The 20,177-nt window shown below is 48.2% G+C and overlaps 1 protein-coding gene across 3 annotated transcripts in view; it reads left to right on the top strand.

Moving 5' to 3' along the window:
* The window catches only part of ZFAT (zinc finger and AT-hook domain containing), a 192,790-nt gene that overhangs the window by 130,483 nt on the left and 42,130 nt on the right, over nt 1-20,177 (top strand). For all 3 annotated transcript variants that reach the window (XM_007462414.1, XM_007462415.1, XM_007462416.1), the window contains one exon: nt 13,156-13,294. In XM_007462414.1, coding sequence (XP_007462476.1) covers nt 13,156-13,294 — 139 coding nt within the window. The remainder of the gene's footprint in view (nt 1-13,155; nt 13,295-20,177) is intronic.

Raw genomic sequence — 20,177 nt, 5'->3', positions numbered from 1 at the left:
AATGCCGAGTGAGTGTAAACTTAGCAGCTGTAGCGTTTCCCAAGATGAGTGGAAGTTACTGAACCATGGGGCAAAGAGAGTGAGAAGTCCATTGTAGGGTTGCTGTTGGTGGTGTTTATTTTGCTTTTCAGCTCTTAGTTTCCATGAAAGTGGAGAATCTGAGATTACGTGTTTCCCTTTTTTCCTTTAAGCATGTGTATGCCTATGAGGAGGAAGAAGGGCCATGGCGAGGGGTGGGTGGTCAGAGGGGCCATTTATTAAGTTGTTTTGAACTGGAATGTCTCTGCTAAAAACCTGTTACACCATCTTCAGCTTCCTTGTATTTTAGATTTTTTAAGCACTTCGGGGGATTAAAAAAAAGGAAATCGGATTGTCTTATGTTAAATTAAAATCCTGTCTAATAGTGTACAGTATATTCTCTGGAAATACTGCATTTTGACAGCATAAGCGATTACAAAAAAAATCAATAATTGGGGAACATTTGAAGAGTCATCTAAGTTCTTGCACGAGAAGCAATTAGTATGGATTGATTTACTGTTATTTATTATGATGAGATAATTGCCTCAACATAAGGCATTTTGGAACTTGTGGTACTCCATGGTTTTAAAACATTTATTCTTTTAAATTGTTTAATTTGTCTCGGGCCTTATTTTACAACAGAGGTGACTTTGTGCTTGGTGAAATATATGAAGACCTGGCTTTTTTCTCTCTGGATCCTTGGCCCCAAGCTTGGATTTGTCCCTGTTGTGGCCAACCCAGGAATGAAGTTCCAACCTTGTGCTCTCAGGCTTATAATCCTGAAGAGACAGGGCCAAAACAAATTACAAAACTCTTCTCTTCAGCACAGATGGTGCAGGGCAGCTTTGACTGAAGGCTTGGGTTGTAGACCTCAGGGTCACCAGTGGGACAAGGAGACGGGGTGCTCCTCTCATTCACACGGACAGCATTGCTTTGAAAGCTTTGGCACAAACCTGTTTAAGGGCTGAGCCTGAGTAACGTGAGTCCGTGGACGTCCACTTGCCCCTGGCCCTCCTTGGGGTGCAGGTCCTTTCCTTTCTGGTGTGTGTCTCTTTGCTTCTGCCCCTGTGTCCCTTTTCTCCTTGTCGGTCCCCTGTGACTGTGCATCTTTTGGCTCTTTGTGTGTATGTCAGGTTGGGGCTTAGTGTACCCGTCCCCCCACTTGGTTCTACGTGTGCGTCGTTCACATCTACCTCTGAGCCCAGGCTAGAGGAGGAGGTGAGGGAGCCAGGATTCCAGACGCAGATGCTCTTTAGGAATTTCCCATATCGGCATCACTGCGTGTCTTATAGTTTACAATCTCCATCCTTTTTCTTATGAATATGCATGTTTTTCTTTTTGAGTGGCTCGCTTCCCAGCCCAGGGGTACAGATCCAGTCTCTTGGCGGTTGACCTGGCCCAGTGTGTTTTTCTCTTGCTACAGGGTGAGGGGCCTGCATGTGGCTCTGCTGAAAGGGCTCTCGGAGCAGCTGTGGGGATGCACTCTGTAAATCTGCGAAGCATGTCAGTCTCCCAGCCCATGTCATCATCCAGAACATTCTCAAAGGGCCACTAGCTTTGCTGGATGACCCTGTGTGGGTAATGGGACTTGGCAGTTCACAGATCCAACGTAATGACATTTCTCTTGAGTGGAAAAGAAGTTTCTCATGGGCGCCTTTACCACTGAGTAGGGAGATTTTGAAGCCAGCGGCCAATCAGTCGGGGGTTTTGTTTTGCATGGTTTGTTCTGCGAGTCTCTGGTACCCACTGCTCTCTGTTGGCTACAGTGGGCGACTCAGCAGAAGTGTAAGGCATGTGACTTAGGGGGACATGGTCTACCTGGGGGATGGAGGATGGCATAAGGTGGGATTTTCCAGAGTGTGTTCCCTAGAACACTGGTTCTGTGGGATGTTTCAGGCATTGTGTGGAGGGGCACAGTGTGCGGTGATTCGCAAACTTACCTCACCACAGAGCCCCTTCCTCCCTTTTCTTCCCCCCAGTGTTCCCTCCCAGCACTTAGGTTTCGTGAAACAACTTGGGAAATGCTGGTTATCGGAGAATCAAAGAGTAGGAAAAAATAGCATATCGAACCCCACATCTGTCTGCCGTGCAGCAGCCTCTGATCACCCCCCGAGTTAGAGCCCACACCCTGCAGACCACAGGTGGCTGCCCAGCCCGCTGCGCGCTGCGCGTCCTTGCTTGGCCTCACCCCTGCCCTTCCCTCGTTGCTCTTCTCCCAGAAAGCCACGCGAGTCTCTTTCCTCTTTGTGGTCTTGGTTCAAATGCTTTATTTTTTCCGCGCTGTCTGACGACATCTGGCAGATTGTGTAGTTCCTTGTTTATGATGCTGGAATGTGCATCCTGTGGGAGCACTTTTAGCTTTTGTTCTAGTCTCAGCAGGGAGGCAACACTTAATAAATACCTGTTGCGTGAACAAATGAGTAAATGAATGGATTCTATAGAATTTTAGTGACTTAGGCTGATGCTGGAAGTCATCTAGGTGGAGATGGGCCTCTGAGCTCCTTGGAAGGCTTGTAGCCACAAGGGCACGGGGTTCAGCGGCTCTTCATCACTGGGCCCTACTTGCCCTTCACTCTGCTCTCAGTTCACTGTGTGGCCTTGCGCTCTCGGCACTTCCGTCCCTCGGTAGCGAGGGGCAGTGAGGTTAAAGTGAGAAGAGGCACGTGTAATCAAGCGTGGTCCCAAGGTCATGGGGTTCTCTAGATTCACCCAGTGCTGTTCACCTCCTGCTGGGAGTCAGGCACTGCATGGGGGGGAGGCTCAGTGCGGCCCACCAGGAGCTGTTCTCTTAGCAAAGAGCAGATTTAATATCTGGAAGCGTATTGTTTTCTTATGTCAGGCATAGTGAGCCTCGCTTCATTATTGTGTTATGTTCGACATACATCTCAGAGGAGATTCCTGTCAAAGGGAATGTGGGTAATCTTCTTCTGGTGTGTTCCTTAAAAATCTGTGGAAATGTAGACATGATGGACTTCAGTATGGCAGTGCTGTTAACTGTCTAACCTGCAGTTTTAGAGGTAGTGGTGGGTACCAGGCAACCCCGTGGGCTGTCCAGATGGGGGGCTGTGCAGAGCCAGGTCCTAAAGGGGGGAATAGGGAGACAAGGGGAAGAAAAGTGAGTAGTTTACATACCAGAACTTTATGTGCTGGAAATACTACTATGAAAACAGTACTATCTTGTTGATCCTGTTAATTGGAAACACAAAGTCATTTGCAAAGCTGAAAATATACCATAATAGGGAGAGCTGCAGAAATCATCCGTCAGATCCTTCCATTGGGGAGATTGTTGCTGAAGCGGGGCTTGTTGGCGGGGGGCCTTGCAGGCAGTACACCAGCGGCCAAGGGGAGTGGCACGTGGGCTTTGGGGCCCAGATAGACTTTGGCTCACACCCAGCTTTCCCGGTGACTGTATGACCTTCAGCAAGCCACTTACCCTCCCAGGGCCTCTGCATCCTCACCTGGGAAGTGGGAGTTGAGGTTTCTTCCCAAGGTGGTCGTGAGGCCTGCGGTAGGGACTCAGGGTTCACGGTCATTGTCACCAGTGCACTCTGGCTCCCCTCCCTGATCTGGCCTTACCCCTGTGCTCCACATGTAAACATGGACATCCTCAAATCCCACATGCAAGTACACAGGCCAGAAGGAATGCCCCTCCCCTCCCCTTCCCTTTCTCTCTTTCTTTTTCTTTTTAATAAGGCAGTTTGCCCTGGGTTTCTGTGTCTAAACCGTCAGTGATAATAATCTGATAGCGTCTCCACACAGGCTGCTCTATTTACGTTACCGCTACTCCTTGTGCTAAAATGAGGAAACGTGCCTGGAGTTGCACAGCTGTGAAGCTCTAGATCCCCACCTGAGCCCAGGTCTCTTTGCCCCCGCAAAACCCCTGCCACTCAAAGTTTGTGCGAAATATTCTGGACCACAGAGCTCTCCATGGCCAGCGGTGGGGAAGCATCTGTTCTGATTGTTTCTTTCCTGAAATAAAATCCAGGTAAGACAGTTAGAAGAAGCTGTCACACTTCATCCTGTCCTTTCCAGGCTCTGATGAGATGAAACTGCCTCGTAAGTCTCAGACATAACTGAATTAAGTCTCTGAGGGAGGGGAGCCCTGAATTAACAGTGCTCGAGAACCCCGGGTCCTGCCCTGCCCCCAGCCCAGCTGCACGCTTCTCAGGGTGACTTGGTGCCAGCTTGCATTTGAGGGAATTGATGGCCACCTCAGACATTTATGAAAAAAAATTCCATCTTCCTGTCGGGTTTTCTCAGCTGCAGAAGCGCGGCTGTAAATCTTATCGGTGTTCTACAGCCCAGGCCCCAGGGAAGCGCTTGCATAATCCAGGACCGTGTCTCTACCGTGTAACTTGATGTAAGTTTGGCGATGCCAGTGTTACAGTTAATATTTACTCCAGGCCTGTGACCAGGTCTCTCTTTAGAGAGACACCCCAACTGCAGTCTTCTTTTTGGACATTTTGGGTTATGAAGGGCGGATATGCTAGAACCCTGTTCTAGTATCAACGTGATTTTTGTCACACCGATGAAAGAAAATAAGGGTGAAGATCGCTGTACATGTCAGGGTATAAGTGCCTTTGCTGTTGTTGTTATTAACATTACTAATGGCTGCCACTCACTGGGTGGTGCTGTGTCATTCAAGGCATTTGATCTAAGTTACCTGTGATCCTCAGAAACCTTGTGAGGAGAGTTTTTTGTTTTTTGTCACATATTTACCTATTTAATCAACCATTTCTTTTTTTACTTCTCTTGTTATGAAATAGAAGGTACCTCCAGAATATTGCATATGCACGAGTATGTGGTGTGATGAATGATTATGACATGAACACTCATGTCCCACTGCCCAGAAATGGACCACTGCCAGTCCTCAGAGCCCTTTCACGGGGTCTTCCTGAGCCCACCCCCTTCCTCTATCCAGAGGTGACCTTTATCCTGACTTCGCTGAGAATTACTTTTTGGTTTCCTTTGTAGGTCTACCATCCATTTATACATCCTTACATAAACCAATTTAGCATTGCATGTTTTTGAACTTTATATTATCTGTACATCTATATATGGGCATATATCTATATATATGGATTCATATATGGAATTTATTTTATTCTTTTTTCTCAACTTGGCTTCTTTACTGAGCGTTATGTTGGTGAGACTGCATGTCTCCATCCTTCATCCATCCTCTGTGGCATCGTACTCCCCAGTGGGACACAGCACATGCAACCCTCGTGGGAGTGTTCTTGTGCTCAGCTCATCCATTTAGTCGTAGGTGGACAGTGCGGCTGTTTCTGTTGTGTTGCTGTTACAAGCTCTGCTGCTGTGCACTGTCTGTGTGCGTGTCCTGGTGTGCTCGTCTATGAGATTCTCCAGGGTGAACACACCTGCAGAGGACTTGCAGGCCGTGGGCACCTCTTCAGCTTTACGAGGCGATACCCAGCCATTTTCCACAGTGGTTGCACCAGGTTACGCCAGCAGTAGAGCTGCATGGCCTGGAGCCTCCGTTGCTCCATGTCCCAGGGTGAATGTTCAGGGTGGCCAACCTGCTGGGCCTGCACTGGCCTCTCTGTGTGGCTTTATTTTCATTCTCATGGTGGTTAATGGAATTGAGCCCCTTTTCATATGTTTTTTGGCCATTTGTATTTATTTCTCATTCCTCTTTAAAAAAAAATATTGTTCAAATATTTTCTCATTTTTTCTATTGAGTGGTTTTGCTTTCTTATTTGTTTTCAGGAATTCTTTATATATCGGGGGTGTGGGTCATTTTTTTGGTTACATGTTGTGAATGCAATCTCTCGTGCTGTGGCTTTTCTTTCCCCACACGCTATGTAATGTCTTTTACAGTTGTTAAATTTAATGTCGTTTGAAGAAACGTCCTATCCAGAGTTTTAGTTTTAGTTGTTGTTGGGAGGCTTACAGGAGTCAGTAACAGAAAGAGGAAGGTGGTTTGTCCTTTCTCCTTTAGCCACATGGGTGTAGTAGGGAGCCCACCTGTGCGGGGCTGGCCTGGCTGCCGAGGGAGCACAGGTGAGCCTCGCTGGGACAGACTCTGCTCTCCGGGTGCTATAGCCTGGAGCGGGTCGGGGAGGGGGGTGCTGGACCTCCAGAGAACAGTTACGCCACAGCAGGATTCATGCCGCTGGGTTTTCCTAGGTGCTGGCGGGCACGTGGGAAGGAAAAGTCACATCTTCCCAGGAGTTAGGGAAGGTTTCAGAGGCAAAGGTGCAGGGAGTAGCCTGTGAGCTAAGACTTTTGCAGAATGAATGGTAGCTTGTCTGGTGAACATTTCCAGACAAAGCATAGACATGTTTAGTGACTTGGGGATAAAGAAAAAGTTGAACTCATCCAGTTGGGCTGAAATCTGTGAAGCACAATAGTGTTGTTTTCTTTCAAAGCAAAGAGGCGCGTTGTTTTAAGTGGGGGGAGGGTGGGTATATTCGCTGGTATAATCCAGTGATTCATGCTTTGGGGATCCAGGACTGGAGGCTTTGCTTCGAATGAATGGGTCAGTGCTGAATCTAACTGGACCAGCCTGCTCCTTCGGATGATGGACTGATCTCCACTGTCATGACATGTTTTGCTGAGACAGCCACATCCCCTTCTTGTCTTGGCTCGTGCAGTATTAGAATCAATCGGTTCTTTCTCGAGGTTACTGAGAAAAAGAGAGATGGAGCCTGACGCAAGGAACTCAAGTAGAAGGGGGCGCCACGTCAGAGGGCAGGGATGACTGCCTCGTACAGCAGTCTGGGGGCCCAGCGAGGGACAGGGGCAGCTCACCTGGGCCCCAAAAGTTGTCCTGGAGGTTAGCCAGGTAGAGGAGGGCAGGCGGGGGTGTTGCTGAGAAAAAGGAGCAGCCTGACAGCATGAGGAGAAGCAGAGGAGGGACATGGAGGAGCCCCTGGGCAGTACCTGGACGGGAGCCTGGCTCACCTTGTGAGAGAGGCGTGGCAGGTGAGGCCATCTGGGGCTCTGTACACACGTCAACACCAAGGTCTCCCTCTGGTGCAGAGCTGCCACGTTCTAATAGCCTGGCTCCTACCAAGCAGTGTCTAAGTTGTCTCGTACCAACCAGCCCACTTAATTTAGGTTGTAACAATTACATAATCTTTTCCAGCATTTTGGATCCAAATTCACCTGAATACCAGTTAGACTTGTGGTTTATCTCCTTTTTTATCTCTGTCTCTCCGTTGACCGGGTTGTTAAACTGAGGCTATGAAATCATGACTCGTGGCCGTAGGTTTTACCCACAGGTCATCCGGAACCTTCTCCCTTGCCCTTATGCTTCCCCATCCTCCTCAGAGAGCATCAGGCCCATCACAGAGGGAGAGGCTCACATTCTGATCTCTGAGCCTGTGGATGTAGTTATAGGACCGTGATGCTGCATGTGGTTCCACACAGTGGCCCGCAGGGTCCTGCCAGGTGAGAGCCTTCCTGCTAGCTGTGGACGGAAGCCAGCAGGGCACCCTCTCCTTCTACCAGAAAGCCATCCTATGCTCTGTGATTGGTTACTGATGTCATGACCTTGGACATCACCTCCTCACCAGCTTCTCATCTGTTTTATACATTCCTCTGAGTCCATCTCTTGACGCCCGTGGGAGATTGCATTAGCCTGTCTCATGTAGTTCGATGTCTTCTCATCAGGTTTGTCAGAGCCCGATTTCACAGGTGAGATAGGACTTCCTGTCCTCTGCTGTTTTCTTTCTTTCTGTTTGAAGAACCAGGACAGCAAATCCTCAAATTGTGACAAAGTGTATTTTACTTGCTTTCTTGACGTAAGTCTGAGAGCCTCCACAAGTTCAATTGTACTTTTTCTTTCAACTCAAATGGATGGTTGTCAGTGTACCTTTTGAGGAGCATCCTTTGATGCACCTTTTGAAAAAGGCATATCGTTTGCATTGTTGAAACATCACTGACACCTGACCTCAAATCCAGCTTTTGCCCCTGCCTTCTCCACGTGACCTGGCCTTTGTTCTTAGCATGTTCCTGAAACCAGCTCTTTTCAGTCAGGCCACAAGCCCACCTCCCCGATGGCCAGTCCCTGTGGATACTTGTTAGCCCTTATCGGATTTCTTAGTGCACTTGACTCTTGTCACCCGCTCCCTCCATGAAGGACGTTCGTCTCCAGACACCCCTGATTCTTCTGCCTGCTGCCGTTCTTTCTAGTCCTTCCTCACGAGCTCCTCTCTTGCTGTTCCTGTGTTCCCGGGTGCTGTTCTAAGGCCACTTGTCTTATCACTTTACACACTCACTGACAATGGGTGTGTTCTGTCCTAGGGCACTTTCTGGTTGCCCGTGCTCAGATCTGTACCTCTAGCCCAGAACTGTCCTCTGAGCTTTAGACTCCGAACACCTTATATCTTCAAATGCTTTCTGGACCTGCCCTCCTGCATGTCCAGGGCTCTGCGTCCTCCCTCTTCCTCTCAGTATCTGTAGAACTTCCTCCATGGCTGCCCGGATACCTTCCTCCTGTGTCATCCCTGCTGGAAACTTGGGAGTCATCCTGAGGCTCTCTGTCTCTGTCTTCTCACACTCCATCTCCATCTTCAGGTCGGCTGATCTTTCCCCCTCCATCTCTCTTAAACTCTCTCTTCCTTTCCCATTTTTTTTGTTCCACTCTCTCATTTTAGGCCTCTAGATCTCTTGTCTACACCCCTGCAGCAAGTGGACAGTTGATTCCCTGCCTTCAGTCTTGTTCCTTTCAAATCCACCCTCCGTTAATTTCCAGAGTGAACATTGTGAAGTTGGCATGTCACCCCCTGCTCGATACCCACTGGAAACCCCATCTCCTAAAAACCTCATTTCCTGATTCAGCGCACGTCCCACTGTGACCTGGATGTGTCTGCCATCTTCTTGGCTTCCACCTATCCCTGCCTCATCCCTGCCCCCCAGGAACGGCCAGCATTCCTCCCAGCTCGCCATGGCGGTCCTCATGTGTAGAAGTTGATGGTGAGATGTGGGCTCTGCCTTATGTCTAGAAAATCCAAGCAAACCAAACCATGCCCCTCCCAGGGAAGACAGATGTTCAGGAAATGACAAACGGGAAGTCAAATCATCTCTTCATTGCTGGCTGGTCTTGGGCCCCAAATCCAGTGCAGACCAAGTGGTCAGGCTGGGAGACTGTGAAACTTTGGGCAAATTCCTTAACCCTTTTACATGTCAGTTTCTTACCTGTAAGATGGAGATAACAGTTGTACCTACCACATGAGGAGGTTGTGAGATTTCCAGGAACTAATCCATGCAGAACTTAGAACTATCTGGCATATGATAGCTATCAGTGAAGGTGAGCTAAAATAGTTATTATGTTAGGTCACATTACTTAACAAATCTAGTGCAACACTGTGTTGTAGGCATGACAGCGGGTTTCTGCCTTGTTTTCGATCCACTTTCTTTTTGGATGTTTTGTCTCACATGCACTACAGGACTATAGCCTGCATATATTTTCCTCATAACTCTTGGCTGGATTCTGGCCTGAAAGCTCTCGATAAATAACTTCCCTTTGAGATGTAGCATCCTATGTTATCTGCAAGTAATTAGTCTTAGGAAACAAGTTTTGTGATTTAGTTTGCCTAGATGACATTTAATCTTTGCAGTTGATATCTTAAGTCCCCACACTCTTGTGTATTCAGGGGATCACGAATCTCTCTCTTTCGTTTACTATGTCCCCAGGGTGAGAGAACAATGTCTGACTCATAGCAGGAGGTCAGTAAATACATGCTCCATAAGCGAAATCCCAAGATGTGCAGTGTTAATAATGCAGTCAGACTCTATGCCTGGCATTGGGTGGGTGCAGGGGCGTCATCCACACTTTTCTTTGCCTGTGTCTCCTGCGCCACAGCGACGGCCCCAGCAGAACTCCCTGCTGGAACATGGCAATGCCCCACAAGTTCAAACTTGTTCGGCGTGAAAGGCCCAGATGAGGCTCAGCTGCACCATTTAAAGAGAGAGGGTCCTAAGAAGAAGCTAGGTGGTGATTGATTTCGTGTGAAAGGTCATGGCGTCTTCAGGCGAGTAGAAGAGAATGGGAAGGTTTATCCTCCTAAACCCCTGGAGCCATTCAGCAGTGCAAGGGGCCAGGGGTCTGACCTCCCTGCCTCTAACAAAGGCTGAGATCACAGACTGTCAGAGGCTGCAGAAGGCTGTTTTGTCACGGAGGGAGGCTTGGTCAATGTCAGTCTTTGAAAGTGTCCCTTTCAACTTTAAGAATTGAAGATTTTCATAGAAATCAGTAGGTCAGAAACTGATTTCTCATTTGGGCTCACCTCTGCATTTTTTGGCCTGTCTGCTGACGTGTTGGCCATTCTTCTTTTCATTAGCAGTTCTACCAAGGAGCAGGCGTGGGGAATTAAAGGAGTCGAAACTCTCATGAGGCAGTTTATCCGCTTTGCTAGAAGAAGAATGGAATTGGCTCTCAAGCCTGAAGTTAGGTTTGTAGGACCATTTCTCATTTTAATTGCCTCTTCCTGCCTCTGTGCTCACTGACTACCCAGCGCCGGCAGGGGAGCGCTTTTTGGTGGTTCTTTTTGATTTCTATGCAAATGCTAATATTTGCAAAATAATTTCATAGAACTTGCTTATATGGAGATGAAAGCACTTCAGAAGGTTTTAGCTTTTATTTTAACTTTGCAGATAATCATATATTGGCATTTTAGGTCTCTTATTCTTTGCTGAGTAGATAGGTGAGAAACCTGGCTAATTTTTGCCTTTGTCCTTTCGTTTAATAAGCCCTCATAGGCCAAACCACGGGTTTCTTCTCCATGAAGGACAGAAAGTGGCACGTGCAGTGTAGCACAAAGCATCCGGTGACCACGGTGTGGCCTTGACGGAGGGTGGGGTCCCTGGGGAAGGGTTCGGAGCAGGTTGGCTCACCAGAGAACACCACCACCACCACCTCCCCCCCGTCCCTTCTTCCCCCCACCCCCAGTCTTGTTGTCCGAGAACTGCTCTCCTGGGAGTCACAGCATTTCCCTTACAGGCCAGGTCAGCACTTTCTCTGTGCTGGAGTGACAGATGAGAGGGGTGGGGGGAGGGCTCTGGACATGTGTCTGAGGAAGCCTGGGCAGACCCGGTAGTTGGTTGGGTGGTAAGAGAGAAGGAAAAGTCTAGGGTGACGCCCAGGTTTCTGTCTGCATGAATAGCTGATTCTGCAGAAAGATCGTGAGTCTGAAATTGTGTGTGTTTATTTTGAGGTGCTTCCAGAGCATCCCTGTAGAGATACCTGGAAGACAGTTGAAAATTCCTATCTGTGGTTTGGGGGCCATCACAACTGGATATATATGGATATATCAGCATGTAAAAGCGACCATTGGGACCACAGTGGAAGAACAAAACAGACCCCAGGGCAGAACCTTGGAGAAAATCAGCATTTCACCTCAGGCCTGGGAAGCAGATCTAGTAAAATAACCCGAGAAAGTTCAGAGCGAGAAAGAGAACCTGGTGATACAGTGCTGTCACCACATAACGTGTCACGGTGGGAGGTGGCAGCCAGTGGAAGGAGGTGGGGAAGGAGGGGGGCGAGGTCTGCAGAGGGAGCCCGGGCTGTACCCGCAGGAGCGGTTTGCCGGGGAGATCTGGGGGGCCTGAGAGAGGAAGGGGATGGTATGGAGGCGGCAGGCAGGACTGCGCTTCTAGAGCGTGGGGTGGGAGGTGGCCTACAAGCAAGGAGTAGAGCGATTTAAACAGGGCCCAGGTAGATGGCTTTTCTTTTCATTTTCTTCCCTTCCTCCATCTCTTTCTTCCTCTCAATGGGGAGACTTCAGCACATCTGTAGGCTTGAAGAACCATGGAAAGAGGGGCTGATTGGAGTGTCAAAGGGAGGACTTTTCCTGTAGTCGGTGCATCCCGCTTCAGAGGTGCACGGTTCCGCTTTAGCTCTTCCAGGTGACAGTGGAGGAATACTGGTGACTTGGGCAGTTGAGAAGGCGAGGTGGATTTGCGGTCTCACCAGACACAGTGGTGCATCAGCTCCCACAGACATAGTAAGGGTCGTGTAAAATTGCTAAAACAGTAAATGTAAAATTGTAAAAACAGTAGATGCTTTCTGTGGCATCTTAGATACCAGTTTACATTGGATCATTTAACTCTCACAGCAGCCTTACCAGGTAGTGGTATCATCCCCTTTGAATTGATAAGAGGCTCAAAGCTTAGAGGAGTTTCACTACTTGTCTGAAGTTCCACGGCCAGGCCGTGCTGGGGGTCAGTTGAACGTGCCGCATCTGAGTCCCCTGCTGTCCTGTGGGCCGGTCTGTGCTCTTCCATTCCCGCTGGGCCAGGAAGCTGCTTGTGTCACCAGACAGGCCCTGAATGCAAAACTGGGACTTCCGTAGCCCTGTGCTGTATAGCTGTGTAGCACATGGCTCAGAGGGACGCTTGATTTTGTCCTGACCAGGAGTAAGGGCCCGGGAAGGACAAGGATCCGGTTGTCCATCCACCGCCTGGCCAGTGGATGGGTCTCAGTGGGCCTCTCAATAGGCCTGAGCAGGCGCCTCTTCCCCTCACCACTCTCTGCATCCCCCGAAGCAGTTGCAAGTTGGCAGATAAGACTGCACGAACGACCCGCTGGTGCCCTGATCCTAAAAGAGCCTTGTCTTGCCCAGGTGGGGGTGTTGGAAATAGATTTTATCAGGCAGATTTCCCTAAGCGGGGGCAGTGATGTATGTACGTGGTGCTTGCAGGTAAACGCTGTGGAGGAGTCCATTTAGTTAAAGAAGCAGGTGCATCAGGGAAGTAATGGTAAGGGGAGATGCTTGAATGGCATATTCACTTTTAAAAAAAAAGGAAAAGAAAAGTGATAGATGCCTGGGTTGCTTTTTGTTATTTTCTTCTTAAACAAGAACTATAAATCTGGAGTGGACAGCAAAGAAAAGAAATCAGAGCAGCCTCATTTAGCAGAGACCCCTCCTACCCTGGGGACCCCTGCCAGGTGACTTGGGCGGTCCCTGCAGAGGCAGGACTCAGCCGCGCCAGGTTGGCCTCTTTTCCTGGAGCATTTCCCAGCAGGCGGCTTGCCCCTCCCAGGCCTTCCAGGAAGCGGACACTCCCAGGTGGGAGAGTCGTGGAGGAGGACCGCGAGGGTTGGTTGGGGGGGGAGCTGGAGCTCTATCGCACGGGCTGGCCTGGCCCTAACCCTCCTCCTTGTCGCTGCAGCCTTTCCGCTGCGCCCATTGCCACTACTCATGCAACATCTCGGGCTCCCTGAAGCGGCACTACAACAGGAAACACCCCAACGAGGAGTATACCAACGTGGGCACCGGGGAGCTGGCGGCCGACGCGCTCATCCAGCAAGGTAGGCGAGCGGGCCGCTCCTGTCCTGCCCGGCCGAGCCCCACGGGGCGGCGCTGCGAGCTCCTGCAGCGCCGCCCCGATCCCTGAACGGTCCTCAGCGTAACTGCTGTCCTCCGCCTCCTTCTTGCTGTTTATATCATGTTACTTATGCCAGGATTGGATTACAGCGACCTTAATGGAACTCTTAAATGGACAAAGCGATAATTAACCCACAGATTTTACCACCCTTTCCATAATGTTCATTTGCCAGTACAGTCATCCCTCAGTATCTGCGGGGGATCAGCTCCGGGACCCTCACGGATACTGCAGTCCGCGGATGCTCGATCCCTTGTGTAAAATGGCAGAGAACAGTCAGCATTTGTATCTGCAGCCCCACGTTGGATGCGGAACCCGGGGGTGCGAAGGGCTGACTGTATTGCCTTCTGTCCTTGGTCCGTGCACACATTCCGCACAAATGAAAGTTCATGGCTTACTTAACAATGATTAACATGAGCATTTTGTTTTCCTTTGGTGCACTGTCTTCCTACTTTAACCTCTGAGGGCTTTTCGCGATACAGCATCAAGTATTATTTAACTATGCTCCTGTTGTTAACACTGTAGGGTTTCCAGATTTTTCCTTTATTGCAGTTGTAAATAATGCTGTACTGGTCACATTTATAGGTGGGATTCTTTCGATTATCCAAAAATGTTTATTGAGTGCTCAGATTACTTAATGCATCTTGAAAAGGAAAAACTATTTAGAACATTTAAACTAAAGAGAATGGATGAAAACCTCTAATATCATTGAAAAGTTTGGCGGGGTTTTGCTTCTTTTTTGAAAACATAATCACATTCGCACTTGCGAGGGTTTAGCTCACGTTCTGTTGCCACACAGAGAAATGCTGTTGGATTTATATCTGTGCTTCGGTAATTCAGGTGAAAAATCATTGCAGCGTGCCATGCGTCAGTTGCTACTCTTTCCTGAATCCTGTGACTCTTTGAAGTTGAAGACCATTTTAGAAACCTGCCCCCGTAAACAGAGCTGTGGGATTGTAAACTCGGCTGCAGCCGGGGCCACTCCTAGTTTTCCGATGCAGCGTGAAGCTCCACTTGCTGTAATCGCCATGAAAGGCATCTTAATGTAAAACAAACGAATTGACTGCATCCTTCAGCACTTTCGGTGACAGGGCTGATGTACAGAAATGGATGAGCAGGAGAAGAAACTCGGGATAATTTTAAGCCATCCATCTGCGGTAACGGGAGCGTGGGCCTGGCATTGGCTTGAATGGCAGTTTCACGGAGCTGGAGGGCAGGAAGGTGCGGTGCCATTTGGGCAAGTCACCCTCCTCTCTACCTGAGGCCCTGCACCTCAGGTGGAGTTCACAGCAGCCATCCCTTGTGATCGCGGGGAGAGTGAAATGAGAACACTTGAGTGTCTGGCACTCAATACATTTTCATTCCTTTCTTTTGTTTTTATGTTTTGTTTTGTTTTGTTTCTGAAAATATCTGTGAGCCTTTCTGAATACTAATGTAGCACCCTGACTCTAGGACATTTTATAAAAATTGACTATGAGGAAGAATTGTACCCAAGTTTTACCCAAGTTATAATTTCTCAGCAAAAAAAATTTTTTTTTTTTTGCGGTACGCGGACCTCTTACTGTTGTGGCCTCTCCCGTTGCGGAGCACAGGCTCCGGATGCGCAGGCTCAGCGGCCGTGACTCACGGGCCCAGCCGCTCCACGACATGTGGGATCTTCCCGGACCGGGGCACGAACCCGTGTCCCCTGCATCGGCAGGCGGACTCTCAACCACTGCGCCACCAGGGAAGCCCTGGTGCCTCATTTTTGATGATTCCCCTGTCTAGGAATCACAGAGGAGAGGATAGATCGCCTTAGAGTCACAGTAAATAATTGGAGTAGTGGGCTAGTGATTCGTTTTAACATCCTTCACACTCTTGGGTTGGATTGGCAGGAAATAGACGTTTACTGTGGCAGCTGGGACAGGCTTGGGGATCTGACTGATGACACTGTCATAGCTCCGTGCTTCCAAACTTTAATCGTTGCCTTGCAGAAAATGTGCTGAGGTCAAGTTGCTTCATGCCCTAAGTTTTCACTTAACTTTCCAAGACTCTCTATAACCAATTGGCATTCCCTGACAGGGTCTGGGTTTTATTTCTGATCTTTGCAGGGCTATTTTTGGCCTTTGTGTGTGTGTGTTTATTTATTTTTTCTGTGCCCCCCATTAAGAGACATATTGTGGAAGGAAACAACTAAATGTCTCTTGGCTCATAGGAGACGTTGTGCCATTGTGTGTTGGCGGGAAAACTGTCTCTGAAAGCAGAGAGCTGGTTGACTGAGTGCAGCTCAGAGATCTCAAGAGCACACAGCTCTTGCTGTGGAGAGTGAAGGAGACAGGGAGAAAGTGGAGCTGGATAAAATGACTGTCTTTGGAAATGATGAGGTGTTTGGTACCACTGGAATTTTTCTTTTCCTTTTGATTAATTTCATGTAATTCTCCCTATCCCCACTTGGTTTTATTTTCGTCTTCACATCACTCCTCAAAAGATATCTTTGTGGGACTTTATAATTTCTTGTTTTGAGGTAGAGGAATATGTGTTAAAATGATGATGTAATAAAAACCCCACAAATAAAATGTAGTTTTATCAAAACGATGCTAGTCTCCTGAAACCAAGGCAGGGACTCCTTGTGCATCAGCTGTGTTTAAACGGTGTTGCACTGTGACACAGGCAGGGCCATCAGTTGCTGGGAAAGATTCTCCTGGCCCCATGGTGAGGGGTTTGGGGAGGGTGTCCGTGCACAGCACTGCAGGAGAGGCGGGAAGAAGGCCGAATAGGCTGAGGTTTCTGCTCCGTGTAGGTTTCTGAGGGAAAGGCACATGGTGTTTTCCACGGAGTTTGGGTCATTTTCAGCGAGCTCCGGAATGGGGGCTGCTAGGGCATCCACTCGTCGTGTTCTGTGAGAGTTTACCAGCTGGCTCTCCCGGGGCAGGGAGGAGGGAACCTGATTCATAGCATTTGCCAGTTTCTGTGCCGTGCATATTTCCGCCAGGGCCAATTTTCAGCTTCCAGTGTGAGGTCGCTGAGCTGGGAAGAGATGGTTCCAGCGGCCCCAGCACACCTCTGGTCCTGGGGGCACAGATGCCGCTTCCAGCCGCATGCCAGCTGGGCCCCATCAGGAGGCACCAGTTCCCTCAGGCTTCAGTGCTTTTTGGCAATTAGACTTGTACTGAATGCTACTTAAGTGTTTTATTCCCTGCTTATGTTTTATGTACTTCTGATATTTTGAAAGCAGATCAGACAATCTCTTGTTTATTCTTCTCAGCCCATCACTTGTTCCTTAATATGGATTCGAGGCGTTTTCCCACAAAATACACATTTTTCACATTGTATGGCTTCAGTGGGTCTGCCCCCTTTCCTCCTTTTAAAATGCCCCTGATGAAGCTAGCTCAGGAGTTGGTTCACTAAATCACAGGTTGTGAAAGGCATCCGATGCTTTGATGCTAAGCGTCACAAACTCTCAGCTCATTCCCGGAGCTCACGGTGGGCTAACGATGGGGCTTAGTGGGCTGGTCCTTTTCCGGTGACCTCAAGGCCCTCCTTCAAGTCGCCCCAGGCGGTTGGCACGAGTGGAGGGTTGGGAGCACAGACCCTGGAGGCGGGTCTGTGATCACTGTGGCCCCTGGACCAGTTACTTACCTTCTCTGAGTATCAGGTTGCAAAGATGAGATCTTATTCTTGAAGATTCCAGACCGTGCCTGACATGTAACAGGTGCCTGATAAATGGTTCAAATTCCCTATCGTGTTTATTCCCAAAGCCCTTCTTCATGGCGCATCTTGAGCCCCTCACGTGTCCCACACTGTGCAAGACACTGGGCTGTGGTAGCATTTTTGTCCTTCCTGCCTGGGTTGGAGACAAAGGCTGGGCAGTGCCTCCGTGTTCTTACCCTCTAGCAGAAAGTACACGTTCCTTTTAACAGGCCCGATGCTGCTCATGGGAGGAAAATCATCTGCTTCTCCTGGGTGGTGTGCCTTAACTCAGGCTCCCCGTTTTAGGGGATCATTGAGGAAGGGTAGGTAATTAAGATAAGAAAAGATGTGAGGAGGCAGACCAGGAGAAGGCTTAGTTTTGTGGCATCTGCTAAAATCTTTGCGTTATTTTGAACAGTTGTATTAGAAAAGTGTAAATATGTGTACATCCGTACCTTAGATGTACATTCACACCAGATTCAGGGAAAACAGTATAGAAGAAAATCCAGAAACTATCAGTTAACCCAAAGTCCTTTGTTTGACTTTTGGACATTTTTATTTTAAAATTGTTTTTATTAGGGCCTAGATTCCCATACATTATTGGCAGGTGCTTCCAGTGCCGTCATGCTACGCCATGTTGTTGGTTGTTATTTTATATGTTATCTTCTCTCTCACGAAGCCCTGTGGGGTTGGCGTCATCATTTCCATTTTAAAATGAGGAAGCGTAGGGAGGGAAAAGGACCGGCCCCGGCCACAAAGTGAGCTGGTGGTCAAGCCAGACCGGGGTCCTGATTCAGAGTCTGGCTTCTCACCACGGGTATCCTGGATCTCAGATCCCAAGATTTTGAGGAGTGTGTGAGGGGACCAGGAGGGATGGGGGAGACTTTGCTTAAGCTCCGTTTACCAAGTCCTCACTGGGGTTTGGAACGTCAGCCTGGCTTATAGTCAAATGCACTTTGTTTTTCCTCTGCAGTATTTCCCAAGTCCGATTTCGTATTTCACTTGTTAATAAAATCAAATTACTCTATATCCACTTTCCTTTGATAAGTAAAATGCTTTTGGTCCAGTTACCCTTGAGTGCCTGTATTAGTTTCTTATTGCTGCTGTAATAAATGACCACAAACTTGGCGGTAGTTTAAAGCAACATGGATTTATGGTCTTACCATTCTGAAGGTCAGGAGTCCAAGACGGGTCTCACAGGCTGAAGTCAAGTTTGCTAACAAGTCTGTATTCCTTCTGGAGTCTCTAGGGGAGGATCCGTCTTCTTGCCTCCTCCAGCTTCTAGACACTGCCCGCATTCCTTGGCTCGTGCCCCGTCCTCCAAAGCCAGCAGTCTTGCTCAGGTTACGTCACTGGGATCTGCTCTCCCACTCCCTTCTTAGAAGGACCCTTGTGATTACATTAGGCCCATCCAGATAGTCCAGAATAATCCCCCATCTCAAGATCCTTACGTGAATCCTACCTTTGAGATCTCTTTTGCCATGGGAGGTCGCATAGTCACATGTTCCAGGGATTAAGATGTGAATATCTTTGGGGGGCCCATTGTTCTGCTGACCTCGCTGCCTTTTATAAGGATACAAGCTTTAGCATTTTTACCTTGGTAGAAGAGAAAACCAAGACCCAGAGAATTTAAGGAAGTGGTTCTGAGTCACGTGAGCAAGTGCCAAATTCAGGTCTCTGACTGTCCAACCCAGTGTCTCATGCCATTCTGGGCGTTATATTATTGAAAATGAAATGGAATTTTCCATAATGTCAGCCACTGCAAAGGAGTGCAAATAGTTTAATGCTCAAAATTCCTCCAGAATATACTGCTTTCCAAAAAGAACAAAGGGTTCCATGATGGAATTTTAAAATTCCTCCTGAAATTCTATCCTTTGGCCTGGTTTGTCTTTCCTCAGGAGGAATTTGCGACTTGGGCGGTGGGGGGATGTTTAGGGTTTTATGGTGCACACTTAATATCAATGCTGCAAGCAAATTCACCAGGCCTCCCCATGACCTTTACTGAGTGTGGCCTAAGCATTTAATGAATTGAAATGGAAATTAATATTTCTCAGCTTTAATGTCAATTAACTGGCATAGTTACACCTTCAGTCTAGATTACATATTTCCATTTGTTGTTCTTTAATTAAAGCCACCATGGCAAAGGTGGACGTTTTAATTAATGTGGAGGCATTCTCATATTCATTTTAATTTAAACATAATATAAGGATGTTTTTCTCCCTAAATTAGTTTCTGTTAAAGAATAGCCCAGAAGGAACCTTCAATTTCATTTTAAAGCCTAAATTTAACCTTAGGTAGTTTGCTTGTGTTCATTGCCTCGTATTAAGTCTTTATAGAAGCAATGTCAGCTTAACCAAAAGAAAAGGTAGTGGTTCTCATACCTTGGAGGGTTTTAAAAGATGGTTGTAGGAAAATAGTTCATTTTAGATGATTAATAAGCAATAACAAAGAAGGTTAAAAAGTAAGTTTTATTATCCTCTGGGCAAGAAAGAGCAAGCCCATTTGATTTTGCCTAAAAAAAGAGTGCAGTGTATTTGAGTTTCAGAAAACAAGCATCTGTTTGAGCTGCCTTTTCTGTAGAATGTTCTGGAAGTTCAGAATTGGTGTCTGTTGCCGGTCTTAGCGCTGACTCTAGTCCCCCTCTCTGTTGGACCTGCTGTGCCTTCCTGTGCCCTCCCGGCGTGGGAGGCCGAAAGTTTAAGGGGCTGTGCTGTCGGCCACCTGGGTTGGCTTCCGTTCCTTCTCGTGACTTTCTGGGGAATCGCCCACCACCTCAGGTGATAGACAGGAAACCCCAGTTACAGAACGGTGCTCTCTGAGAGTCACTGACATGGAATTGATTCAGGAGAGCTAGCACATCCCAGCTGCATCTAGGAGATGCTTAAATTAGGTGATGTGTACCATGAGATTTGTCTAGTTCTTATATAATTTGTTGACACCTTGTCATGAGGACAGAATTCCTCTCCCTCCCTCCTTAGTGCCCCAGTGAGCAAGAAATAAATACTGAGGCTGGGAGGGCACAGGGAAGCACAGCAGGTCCAGCAGAGATGGGGGACCGGGTCAGCAGACAGACTGACAACAACAGCAGGTGTCCTGAGAAGAGAAGGAGCTTGGGGAATGCAAAAGACAGAGAAAGGTGA

The sequence above is a fragment of the Lipotes vexillifer genome, unplaced genomic scaffold (genome assembly GCF_000442215.2).
Source record: "Lipotes vexillifer unplaced genomic scaffold, Lipotes_vexillifer_v1.1 scaffold981, whole genome shotgun sequence".
Taxonomy (NCBI): Eukaryota; Metazoa; Chordata; class Mammalia; order Artiodactyla; family Lipotidae; genus Lipotes; species Lipotes vexillifer.
The sequence above is the reverse complement of the archived record's forward strand: the minus strand, read 5'-3'. Positions and strand labels throughout refer to the sequence as shown.